Below are 13,340 nucleotides of genomic sequence, written 5' to 3'. Positions count from 1 at the left end.
TGAACTCAATCTGTCACTTCAAGGAAAAATGGCAACCGTCTTCAATTTGGCAGATAAAGTAGCTGCATTTAAAGCCAAATTGGATTTGTGGGGACGGCGCGTGAACAAAGGCATATTTGACATGTTTCCAACATTAGCGGGGATTTTGGGTGAGAATGAGCCTGAGCCTTCATTTTCCCAGCTATTGCACGATCACCTGTCTTTGCTTTTAAAGGAGTTCGAACGCTACTTCCCAACCACAAAAGACCCACGAACTGGCAAGGAATGGATCCGCGACCCATTTGTCAACAAACCAGCTGAATCTAGCATGTCTGTGCAAGAAGAAGATCAGCTGCTGGAGATCGCAAATGACGGCGGCCTTAAAAGTATGTTTGAGACAGCAACTCTGCCGGTGTTTTGGATTAAAGTCATGGCAGAATACCCTTACATCGCCACCACAGCACTGAAAACCCTGTTGCCATTTCCGACATCATATCTATGTGAAGCGGGGTTTTCTGCAGTGACAACAACCAAAACAAAACAACGAAATAGACTGAACATAAGCAACACACTTCGGGTGTCGTTGTCCCCCATTATTCCCAGATGGGACCGTCTCCTTGGAGACAAACAAGCTCAAGGCTCTCATTAATGTGTCGTCAGGAGTTAAAATTTTCATTAAAATAAAATGTTCTTTATATTTGTTTTTGCGGCGTATCTGTATCTTATTTTGAAGGGATGTTTAAACGTTACGTCACCGCACTTTCTGATTGGCTACCTGTCACATTCCACGGGTTGCGTTCTAGCTTCCAGTCAGGGAAAACCCCACACGCGGTTACAGAGGATTATCAGTTGGGTAAAAAAAAAGGTAATTCTATCAGATTACCATAAACTGTCAGGATAGCATACATGCTGTGAGTACCATGCCAGCGCATGCACATTAAGTCCGACCGTCAGTGGAGTTGTCAGTATACGCAACAAGTTATGACGAAAATAAGCCATTAAATTGTTTATAATATGACATAATGTGATAACTAGATGGATATACAAGCGTTGTCGTGGTTTCAAAGTGTATTTAAAGCAGGTCTGGCTGCAGCTGGATGCTATATAACTGTTAATAACCAAGTGTATGATGATCTACGTCATGATTCTATGTTGCTGATTAAATAAAATCATATGGTAATGACAGCGTATGCATGTCTGAGCAAGCGTACGACTATCTGACAACGTATGACAGAACACCGTGAGTTCGTGCTAAGCGTATGACGATCTGACGTTACAGAACACCCGTTCTTTGTTCTAGTAATGCTCTGTGTATGCTGCATCATTATTTTATTTAATTATGTACGTTGATATTTAATTTAACAAATAACTAAAACACAAGAACGAAAGAGCACGCAGAGCATGCACATTGCTCTTTGATTGTTTTTGTTCAAAGTGGCAGCTGTAATGTCTGCCATGGTGTCAGACTATCTGGCTTCATGTACTGGGATAGAGAGTGAAAACAGTCACGATGAGCGCCTTCTTTTTGGTTACTTCTTGCTTGTTGCTCCTTGGTCAGAGTTCGTAGTTGAGCATTATTTACCGTCAGGGCATTGCCTCAATTGCTATGTTTAATGGTGCAACAGTGGTGGTTTCTTATATGAGCAATATGGGCAAATGAGACTCGGTCTCGACTTCCCTCGGTCTTGGTCTTGACTTGGTCTCGGACCCTAAAAGTCTTGGTCTTGTCTCGGTCTCGATACACTCTGGTCTTGGTCTTGTCTTGGTCTCGGGTTAGGTGGTCTTGAACACAACACTGGCTTCGGGTGTGTGAGGAGAATCAAAATTATTTCTATTTGTCAACGACTGGAATATGTTTTTAGATTATTTAAAATATTTTTCAAATTTAGACATTATGTACTACCCCTTTAAATAATTTATGAAAGCCCAACAATGATGTCGAGGCTTTTCAACTTTTTGATTGGTTGATTCTATTGGTGGGACTCAATTAAAGATTTTAAGTTAATTGTAGGATTTGTAATTAATCTAATTTTAATCCCAAATGGTTATCTAGAAAAAGAATTGAATAATTTGAGTTTGTAGAAATAGTTTCACAATTCTAAATTACCTAAAACAGGAGAAGTTGATCATTTAATATTGGCTCATAATCTTAGTTATACATTCATTTGAATCAAATGATATTTATGTTTTGTCATAAATATTCTGATCATTCCAAATGGTTTTTGTCTCCTTCAGAAAAAGCTGGATAACAGGCAGTACAGAGACGCTGAAGAGTTTGCTGCAGACGTCCGGTTGATGTTCTCTAACTGTTACAAGTACAATCCTCCAGATCACGATGTTGTTTCCATGGCGCGTAAATTACAGGTAAACGCAGCCGCGCACATAGGAGCAAAAACAATCTGGCATTATGAATTTATTCATCTGATTTTAAAAAATAAAAAAATCTGAAAGACTCCAGAGAAACACAACTTATGATGTGCTGCTATTTGGGATTTTACAGGAAGAAATCTTCTGTTCGCATTATTTCTGGTTGGATCATCACTAATAATAATCTGTTGGCTCATTTTTCAAATAATCAAGGTTTTCTACACGTTTGTTTTTTCCTGTTTAAGACCGCTTTTTATTTCAATCTATTTTTTTACAAAGTGAATTCATTTTTCAATCCCACAAGATAAAATGTACACAAAACTTTGCTCTTTAAAAAGTGAATTATATGTGAAAAGCGCCATTGCAGCTTGACACAAATAAATATGTGCATCTCAGTGTAATGTGTATTTAAAAATAAAAATCCTAGAGATTCAAATTGTCAAAAATTATCAGGCTCAACTGGAAATAAACAAGTGATAAGTCTCGGGTCGGAGTGCAACTCCAAAGAAAAAAATACATATTTATTAGGTGTATGTATTTTATAATGTTGCTTGTTGAATTTGTATAACATGCACATTATCTACACTAACAAAGTGGGACGTAGAAATTTATATTGGGTTTCTGTGCATGAATACACAAACTAACACAATAACAGGAAGCTGTAGCAAACGATCGGTCTAACTTGAACTTTAAACACTTTCAAGAGACAAACGACTCGTGTTGTTTTTTTTCTGTTTCACTCTGCAATCAGCTGCAGTTCACTTAAAAAAAACGTTTCAACTCCAAACCATTAAAGATTAAAATGGTTTTATTCCTCATTAGATGGTAAACAGATGCTCTGCTCGCTATGTTTGTTTTGATGTAGTTGCCCAGAAAGGGAACACACTCTCTGCACACAGCACTTTGTAGGAAAACTGTCTTTTTATGTCAAACATTAAAAAAAAATAAAAACATAAAATATATATTTAAAAAATTTATTTAAAAGAGTTTCCTGTCACTGGTCGGCCCACTCAAGCTGAAAATCCTCTGATTCCAATCTTCCCGTTCATCTTTACTGACTTCACCTCATTTCTTCACTGGGTTTCATTTTTATTTTCAAGAATTTCTGCATAGATGTTTCTGGAAGCTTTCATTTTTTTGTGTTTTGTTTTTAATGAATACATAACATTTTAATTCAAAGCACAATGTTGCTACAATTTGATGCATTAACGCCACCTTGTGGAAGCAAGCAGGATTGCCACAGTCATTTATTAGAAGATTTAATGTTTCAATTTAGTTTTAATTTCTTTACAGATCTGTACCGATCCACTTTTTTTAAACTTCCGATACCGATATCTGAGGTTTAGTATCAGTCAATCCAATACAGAGGAAAAGCGCTGAATTTACTTGGATTAAAATCAAAAGAAACATTACAAATTTATTTATTAATGCTCCATCAGTAAACCAATAGCTTCACACACTCAGTCAACCACGTAAAAATAAACTGCTATAAACCTTCATTTAAATGGTTCAGAACGTGCAATTAGAAAATCTAAATATAACGTAAATAATAAAGCATGATGTCACGCAGAAAACAAAGCATAGAGTTGGATTGAATAGATCTGCCCATCCGGATCAGGCACATTGTCACCGATATCTAGAATTTATTTATACTTTTTCTTTACTTTAGGATTCATAATAAACTAAACGTCCTCAGTCCGTCTTGTTTTGAAGTAGGAAACTTTTTGACCTGAGAGTTTCTGCTGCTGTCCTCCACCACCAACAGGACGTGTTCGAGATGCGCTTCGCCAAAATGCCTGACGAGTCCGAAGGGCCCATCCCGGTCCCCACGCCGTCGTCGGCCCTCCTCTCCGTCCCCCCCACTCGACAAGCCCCTCCTCCGTCTGCTGCGTCGGAAGACGACAGCTCCAGTTCCTCCGACTCCGAGTCGTCCAGAGGAGACTCGGAACAGGAACGACAACAGCGACTGGCCGAGCTACAGGAGCAGGTCGGAGCATTGCTGTCCAAACATTTTCAACCTTTGGCTTTTGTTTTACATTAAAATGTCAAAAACTATTTATGATTTTCAATAAACCTGTTGCAACAAGCAATTACTCACATGATGACTAATGAGTCTGAATAGAAATTCCAGACTCATTTCTATTCAGTTGTCCCATTTAGTTTCACATAACAAGATTTGATGCTGATGATCAATGTTGTCTGAATTATGTTTACTTAAACTTCTTAGTTCCTTTTATTTATGGTTTTATGTGGTTTTTATTTCTGCTTTATATATTATCCAAAATATTTGTCCAAGATATTCCTGAATATTTTTGATTTTTAAAATAAGCCGAGTTCCAGGGTTCAGCGTTCTTTATAAAATTATGCTTAGTAGTTTTTGAGTTAGAACTTGCATTATTATGCCATTATCAATATATTTACTGAATATGTTGGTCTCAAAACAGCAATGCAATCGCAGGAGTTTATCATCCTGTTAGATTTATTTTAATAGGTTCTGACAAGGTTATTTAAAATAAATAAATAAATTCTTGCATGTTTCAGGTTGAATATATTTGTCTAGATTTTTTTGGTGTGTGTATTTTCTGCAACATTAGGAAATTGTTCACTTTTATTTTACTTGGGTTTTCAGCAAAAATCACTGGATGCTTCTGGTTTAATTCATTTAAGTTAAAAGCCAATACTTTTTCAATTTTTCAAAAATAAAAAAATTTAAATTTTTTTTTTTTTTTTTTTTTTTCTTGGTCCGGCAGTGAAAATTTCGCTAACATTTGTTCTATGTTTCTGTCTGCATCGACCGTCTCAGCTTCAGGCTAAATCTGTGGTACTCCTGAATTCAAATCACTTCAATTAATTTATATTCCAACAGTTCACAACAAAAGTCATCATAAAAAAAGGAAGTCAGTTGAATTCAGTCAGGCAGAGTCTTTGGCCATCCCCGGGTTAGAGGATGGAGGCTGGCTTTACCCAACCTCAGTGGGGATTATTCACGTCTTGTGGCGTTTCCTGACCTAATGTGTGTGTTTTTCAACCTCCTAGCTCAAAGCTGTTCATGAGCAGCTGGCGGCGCTCTCCCAGCCACCGACCAGCAAGCCCAAGAAGAAAGAGAGAGACAAGAAGGAGAAGAAGAAGGAAAAGCATAAAAAGAAGCAGGAACCTGAGGAACCTGCAGAAACTTCTCCTCCCGCGACGCTTCAGACTTCTAAGAAAAGCAAGAGTAAAGATCCCGTCACGATAAAGGAGAAGAAGAAGAAGCCCAGGTGCGTTTTCCTTTGCAGAATTCAGTCACGACGTCTCTGCTTGAAGTCAGACTAAATCCATCATTTGTCCATCGCAGTAAGAAAGAGGACCTCAAAAACAGCCGGCCAGCTCCGCCCCCTCCGTCAGGACCCATCGCTCTCCTGCCTTCAGCTTCTCTGGAAGCGGAGGACGACATCGGTGTGTTTCAGACAGAGCAGAGGCGAAGCATGACTGCTTCTGGAAACATCATACAAATATTTTCATTTCCAGACTCATTTCTATTCAGTTGTCCCATTTAGTTTCACATAATAAGCTTGTATAAATTTATATCTAAAGTATTTTTTTACATTTTAGAATGAACATCAAATATGTGAATTTTTATTTGTGGTTAATCAAAGACCCAGTGTAAACATCAGCAAAAAAACATCGTTCTGTTTTTTTCTTCTTCAGATTTTGGCTCTTGCAAGCCGATGTCGTACGAGGAGAAGCGCCAGCTGAGCCTGGACATCAACAAACTGCCCGGCGACAAGCTCGGCCGAGTCGTGCACATAATCCAGACGAGGGAGCCGTCGCTGAAAAACTCGAACCCCGATGAGATCGAGATCGACTTTGAGACCCTGAAGCCGTCTACGCTGAGGGAGCTGGAGAAATACGTGTCTAGCTGCCTCAAGAAGAAGAAAAAACCATCAGGTGGGTTTTTGAACCAAGTTCTGGTTGAAAAAGATGGATCTCAGAAACCCGTTCTGTGGGCACAATGAGCATTAACTCTGTTATCAAGAGTTTGTCTGGACGATAGGTTTTAAAAATAAGTGTTTGATTTCCCTTTTTTTTAATCAGGGTTTTTTTCTCACTTTCTTAAAAAGAAATTACAAATGCCTGAAAATATTTTCAAAAAAGTGGCTTTCATTTCAGTCATCCCTTCTGTCTGTTCAAAGTCCAAATAATTAGAAATTGTAAAACAAGCTTGGCAAACAAGATGCCGACCCACGGTGTGCTGACATCACTCTGAATTATAGAAACTCAGTGGTGAAAAACATCCACAGTTTTCTAAAATTAATTCTTCAAAAACAAACAAAAAAAATTATGAATTCATAAAATTGATTAAGTGGCTCATGGTTTTTTACCAATGATAAAACCAAAATCCTGCAACCACTAAAATCTGACTCCTCGCCATGTTTGTTTACATTTCGTGAGGAAAGAAGTTGCGCTCAGTGTCGCTTCCCTCCGTGGTTCTCAGTGCAGCGCCTCCGCAGGCGAGGAGGGGAACAGGTTTTTCCAAACGTTTTGGTTCATTTAGCATAGTACAGTGTTCACTTTGCATTTATTAATTAAAACTGGACTGTATTTGATTGGGTCTGATTCAAAATCTACAATACTTACGCCGCTGAATTCCGAATTATTTTGTTCTGTACGGATTATTTAAACACTGTTCAATTTAGGATTTGTTGTCTTTGTGCCAATCTGATATGGACATTAAATACTTGTTTTGTTGAAGTTGTTAAAGTTTGATGGCTTTTGTTGCAGTAGAGAAGTCTCTGGAAATGACCAAGATAAAGACAGGATCTTCATCTTCAGGCAGCAGCGACTCCTCAGACAGTGAGGACTCTGAGAATGGTAACGTCTTTACTTCACTTATGTGTTTTTACTGATTGGCACCCTCAAGTATTCAGCCTGTAAATGTTGACTTTTGTCCTCTCTTGAATCTCATTTGTCTCGTGTCTGCAGGGCTGGTTCCCAAGCAACAGAAGAAGACGTTACCCAACAAGGACTCCAAGAGAGGGAACCACCAGCCGCCTCCTCCTCCTCGTCTTCCTCCCAGTGGGATGCTCCCAGTCGCCCCCGCGCCTCAAACACAACCCCAGCTGTTCCAGTCCAAGCCCCCGTTTGTATCCGCTCCCTCTGTCCCGCCGCTGGATTCCTCTCAGCTGCTGTCCTCGGGATTCGACCCTCTGGCACATTTCATGAATTCCCACCTGACCGAGTCAAACGCAGAGTCCAGCACCGCCGCCGGGGCAGCGTTACCCCCGGGCCTGCTGAACGCAAACGCACCCCTCAACCAGACACCGACCGACACGCATCCTTTCCTAAACCAGCATCCCATCGTTCCTTCCCCAGGTTGGTATTTCAGAGCTGCGGCTTCAGCATATCCACATAGCAGCCTAAATTATTCTTTAAAGGGGACGTTTTATGTAAATTAAACTTTTTTGAGCTTTCCATCATGTTATAATGTTATTCAATCATCAAAAACATGCCTGGAGTGTTGCCTTGATTCTTTCTTGCAAGGCAGTTTGTTTCTCCGCCGTGTCGTCCAGCCCTAGTCGAAACCCTAATTTCTGCACATTGCTACGTTTTTAATAGAATATGTCGTGATAGATTGTTGGATTAGGCTTTAAAGGTTGTCCCCTCCTTCTTTTTCTTCCATGTTTGCAGCCATCCACAACGCCCTCCCCCAGCAACCATCCAGACCTAGCAACCGCGCTGCGCCTCTTCCGCCCAAACCGCCGCAGCCTCCTCCATCCTTGCTGCCTACCCTGCCTCCTGCGCCTCCCGCCGTCCCCGCCCAGCTTCAACCCACGCTTCCCATGAGCCTCCCGCAGCCAGTCCTCCGCCCACGCGTCCCGTCGCCGCCGTCGCACGGCATCCTGGGTACCCTCTCAGCTCAACCTCCTCAGGCGTTGCTGGAGGACGACGAAGAGCCTGTGCCGAACAGTTCCGAGACGCCGCCGCTCAGCCAGGTTCACAACCTGCTGCAGTCGCTGCAGCCCCGGGTCACCATGCCGCCGCAGCAGCAGCAGCCGCCGCAGCTGCAGCAGCCGCTGCAGCCGCTGCAGCCGCTGCACACACACTCGCCTGGGCAGGCCGCTTCCCAGCTCCTGCAGTCGATACACACGCAGGTCTTGGCGGCGGCACCGCCCACCCAGACGCAGAGACACGTCCCAGCTCACGTTCCCCAGCTGTTCCCGAATTCCCAGCCGGCGGCATCCCAGCAGCTGAAGGGTGCTGTCCTGCAGCAGAAGGTCCAGCAGCTCCAGCATCAGCAGCAGCCATCCCCACACAACACAGTAGAGGCCTTCTCAACTAAAGGTACCACATTAAACACAGTGGGGTTTTTTATTTTGTTAAACCTTTATTTAACCAGGTAAGTTGATTGAGAACAAATTCTCACTTTCAACAGCCTCCTGCTTAGAGAACATTAAAGGGGCAGTATTTTTGAGCTCATAGCATTACCTTTAATGTTGCTTTGATTCTTTCATGCAAATTTAGAGAAATCATTTAGTCTCCCATGGCAACCGTTCAACTGTTCAAAACACCTGGGTGGACGAAGCTCCGCCTTTGAGGACGAAGCTCCTCCTCAGAGTTGCAGTTTCCAGGCTTCCACATCACAGAGCAGAACAGAACAACTCCACCACTCGGCTCCTTCAGACTAGCCAGCAGCAATTAGCAAACATCTGGTGGAACTGTGGATCTACTGATCTACAAACTATTTCTCAGTGAAACGCTGATAAAAACCTTGTTAAAGGGTTAATAGAGGAGCCACGTTGTGATGACTTCCTGAAGGCAGAGTTTCAGAAAGAGCAGGAGCTTCTTAAAGAGACGGACACCCAATTTCAAGGCATGAAATTTCAAAGTAAAATTTCTTTTAATTCATATTTGATATATATATATATATACCATTTTCATAACAACTGAAAGTAAAATAGTTACTTGAGGTTAGTTGATAAACGTCAATATTGAAGTTATCGTACTGAGCTTTAATGTTTTTTGCAAGTTGTTTGGTTTCCTTCTTAAATATTTTCTTTTTCTGTCATTTTACATGGTTGAAGTTTTATTTTATTTTAACTTGAAACGACTGAAAACTACCAGCGTAGTGACAGAGGACAGATTGGAGATGAGCTGGAAAGTTCCACAGCTCTTAATAACTAACATATGAACCTTGCATCTAAGATACATATGTTTAGATTTTTACATTTACTAGTTATATATATATATATATTTTGTTTTGTTTTGTTTAGTGTTTTTTGTTTGTTTGTTTGTTGTCATTTTGGTATTCATCCATACGGTGGTGCTAGAGAGCTCAGCTGTAGATAAACTGAACTTCTTGTTCCCTGTGTTTAGGCTGCCTGCGTGAAAGCCCGTCTCCTCTAATGATGCATTCGCCTCAAATGCCTCAGTTTCATCCAATGGGACAGCAGTCACCTTTACAGACCAAGAAGCATGTAAGCCAATCAGGAACGTTGCATCACTGTGTCGATGTGTGGCGACTGCACTGAGTTCTGTGTGATTGGGCTTGGCGTAGGAGCAGAGGTCCAACCTGGTGGGAGTCAAAGAGGAGAAGCCTTCGCAGTCTCCAGGTCTACCTTCATCACCTTTCAGCCCTGCAGTCCGCCAAGACGCACACAAACATGACAACAAACACAGTGAGTGAAATGTTTATTCTCTGCTAAGGAAGGGTAAAACAGCGTTTCTGTAAGATTGGTCAAAGCCAGAGAAAATTTTAAATGTTTTAAGTTTTATAGATTTCAAAATGAAGCAGATCTGAGTCCAAACACTTTTAAAAAAGTGCAATATCCCTTTAGTACTCAAATCTGGAGTAGGCCTGAAACGACTAAATGGATTAATCGACTAATTTAGTAAATTATTAATCGTTATTTGAATTATACCGACTAAAAAGAAGGTTGCTGTAAAAGCAGCATAGAGCAGTAATTGAGCCAAAATGGTACAAAACATAACATTTTGTACATTTTGCTTTTAAGATGTTAAAAATTCTTCATCTGTAAATATGTTTTTTATGTGATTAATTGATTAATCGTCAGATTATAGAATAATCGATTACGAAAATAATTAGTTAGTTGCAGTCCTAATCTGAAGACAACATAAACATTGTGTTGTCTTCAGATTAGGACTGCAACTAACTAATTATTTTCGTTAATAAATGTCTGGAAATATTTGGAGGGAAAACCAATAAAAATTTAGATTTGAGTTTGGAAGCGATGACTTTTCTCTGGTTCCTCATTTCTCCCTAAACGTGTGTTTAGGTTTGGAGATGAAGCCGCTGGATGGTTCTCGTCCCGTTTCCCGCCTCCCCAACTCCCCATCGCCGCCCGCCTCCCAACCGGAGAACAAAATCAAGCAAGAACCCAAGACCCCCATCGCACCCAAAAAGACACCGGTACACACAAAAATACAAAATAAATGCATAAAATAGTGCCGCACCCAATAAAAACCGTCTTTATTTCCCACTAATCCTGCTGTGTTTCCGTCCCAGGATGTGAAACTAAAGAACATGGGCTCCTGGGCCAGCCTGGCTCAACGCTCCCAGTCTGCGCCGACGTCATCGCTGCGCTCGTCCAGCGACAGCTTCGAGCGCTATAAGCGAGTCGCCATGGAGAAGGAGGAGCGGGAGAGACAGCTGAAAGCCCAGGCAGAGCAGGCCAAGAGAGTGCAGGAGATGCTACGGTAAGTAAGAGGGACAGACAGCAGCTCACTCCGAATGATGAAGAAACGACTCAGCATTAGCAAAGAAATTCCCTCGCAGATTTTTTTTGCATTCCCATGCAAAAAGTTTTTATTTCCTTCCAAAACTTTTTTTTTGTGTTGCTTGGTTTAATTTTGCATCATTTTGAAAAGGCCTAAATCAGCATCAGTGGCACCAGGTAACTCGATCAAATAAAAACATACTGCTGCTTCCTGTTTCCATGTCACAGCCGCGATGATGACGACACAACGGAGCACGGTCGCCGAGGGCGACAGTCGCCCCTTGCTCCGACCCCTCCCCCCGTCTCCTCTCCACCCACTCACTCCCCTCAGCCGCCGCCGGCTCCCGCCAAACAACAAGCTCTGCCCCCTCCGCCCGCAGCGGCGGCAGCAGCAGCAGCACACAGCGCTCTGGACCAGCAGAGGGACCGGGAGCGCCTCCGCGAACGGGACCGGCGCTTCAGAGAGGCTGTACGCACTTTTCTTTCTGTTTTTTTGTTTCTCACTTTTTTTCTTTAAATCGCGTCTCATCGTCGTTTTACCTTTTCGGTTTTCTCTGCAGATGGCGGACAACATCGACATCAATTTCCAGAGCGACCTTATGGCGATTTTCGAGGAGAGTCTTTTCTGAAAAGGAAAGAAAAAAAAAAAGAGAGCACGAGACGAGGACTTGATAAGTTACAACGTTTCCAAATGTACAAGCGTCACGAGAAACAGCTCTGAGATACATGGTTGCTGCCGATGACACAAATCCACATCACCGCCCGGACCTAGCAGAAACCTCTCGGCCACGTTAGCTTGTTGTGATTGGGAACGTAGAGAAACGGCTTTCTCCCTCCCGGGTTTCCTGCTTGATGTTCATTGGTTACTTATTGATCTCCAAGGACGACGGGATGAGCAGTCTGAAAATTTTAGGAGAGAATCGAAATTGAATCTCCTTCATTATGTTAAATTATAAACTGGAGCAGTTTCTTTTTTTTTTTTTTTTTTATTTCTGGGGGACTTTAGCTAACAGGAGAACAAATAAAACAGCCTGCTTTGTTTTTACTTTTCTCCTCTCCCCTCAGATTTTCACTGGGGGAATCTGGACTCTTGTGGTTAAGTTTGTAAGGTTTTCGTCACCTATCATTTAGAAGCTTATTGTTTTCTCAGGATACAGTGTGTTTTGTTTTTGTTTTTGTTGTTTTGTTGTTTTTTTATAAGACCTCCTTTCACCTTCCACTTCCCCCTCTGCAACAATCAGGAGTGACCACGGAAGAAGCAACCATGTTTCATAAGTTTTCAAAGTGCGTCCCTTGCCTTAGCGCTCCGGCCTGTAAACTAATCACGCCCTACAAATTATACATATTATATATATATATAAAAATAGATACACAAATATATATATTATATATGACAAAAAAAAGTAAGTCATTGAAGAATATGAGAGGGATATCTTTGTGGAGAGCAAAGCTCGTGTCTGTGTTCATCTCTGAGCTATGGTTTTGATTTTGTAGACTTTACTGTAAAGAAGAAAAACCAACAAAAAAAAACAAAACTTTTTTTATGATTCTATTGAGAGGATTGTTTCGTCTGTCTTATTCTCACATTTTCAGTTTTTGTTTTGTGTTTTATTTTTTTCTTAACTCTATGCCAAAACAAATCCATTGAGTGCTGAAAGTTGTTTCACGTTTTTTACATGTAAATTGCATTGTCTCTTCACTTTATATTAAAGACTGTCATCATTGCTATTTAAAATTTTGCTTCCCCTCCCTCCCCCTCTTCCCGGCCTTTTAAATCGAAAGTTATGCAACTGGTTTTGTCTTTCTTCAAAGGAGTTTTACGCGCCTAGGTCCCATCATTTTGTACTTACTGGATAAATCTGCACTTAAGTGTTTTAGTCTGGTTTTTTTTATTTTTTTTATATTTCTTTTATTTTTGTTTTCTTCCCTTCATGTGGATATTTTTAGTCAGTCTTTCCCATCTCGCCTGCCACCATCATCACAGTTTCAGTCGTCTAATGGACTTCTCTTCGTTCTGTCCTTCGTCACTCTGACCTCGCGCTCGTCGTCGTCCGCACTGAGAGCGTTTTGGACTTTGTGTGCCATTGTGTTGATCTGGAAGTGGGAGCTTTTCCCGCTTCCTTGAGGTTTGGCTCGGAGATCTGGAGTGTTTTCTGCTCTGTCATTTTCTGTATTTTTTTTTCTCCTTTTTCTTTTCTTCCTATTTTCTGTCCTATTTCTCCTTTGCTGTTTTTTTTCTTCTATGATTTATTTTACCCAGAACAATGTGTTGGTATGTTG

The 13,340-nt window shown here is 41.2% G+C and overlaps 1 protein-coding gene across 1 annotated transcript in view; it reads left to right on the top strand.

The window, feature by feature from the left end:
• The window catches only part of LOC103153268 (bromodomain-containing protein 4-like), a 32,692-nt gene that overhangs the window by 12,893 nt on the left and 6,459 nt on the right, over positions 1-13,340 (top strand). The window contains exons 9-22 of the mRNA XM_016661805.1: positions 2,215-2,343; positions 4,112-4,333; positions 5,383-5,603; positions 5,681-5,781; positions 6,034-6,273; positions 7,108-7,197; positions 7,309-7,698; positions 8,014-8,667; positions 9,700-9,800; positions 9,881-10,001; positions 10,620-10,753; positions 10,850-11,040; positions 11,289-11,529; positions 11,621-11,678. Of these exons, the coding sequence (XP_016517291.1) occupies positions 2,215-2,343; positions 4,112-4,333; positions 5,383-5,603; positions 5,681-5,781; positions 6,034-6,273; positions 7,108-7,197; positions 7,309-7,698; positions 8,014-8,667; positions 9,700-9,800; positions 9,881-10,001; positions 10,620-10,753; positions 10,850-11,040; positions 11,289-11,529; positions 11,621-11,678 (2,893 nt within the window). The remainder of the gene's footprint in view (positions 1-2,214; positions 2,344-4,111; positions 4,334-5,382; positions 5,604-5,680; positions 5,782-6,033; positions 6,274-7,107; positions 7,198-7,308; positions 7,699-8,013; positions 8,668-9,699; positions 9,801-9,880; positions 10,002-10,619; positions 10,754-10,849; positions 11,041-11,288; positions 11,530-11,620; positions 11,679-13,340) is intronic.

Source organism: Poecilia formosa, unplaced genomic scaffold (genome assembly GCF_000485575.1).
Source record: "Poecilia formosa unplaced genomic scaffold, Poecilia_formosa-5.1.2 Scaffold344, whole genome shotgun sequence".
Classification (NCBI taxonomy): Eukaryota; Metazoa; Chordata; class Actinopteri; order Cyprinodontiformes; family Poeciliidae; genus Poecilia; species Poecilia formosa.
Note: the sequence above shows the minus strand (reverse complement) of the source record. Positions and strands in the feature narration are given on the sequence as shown.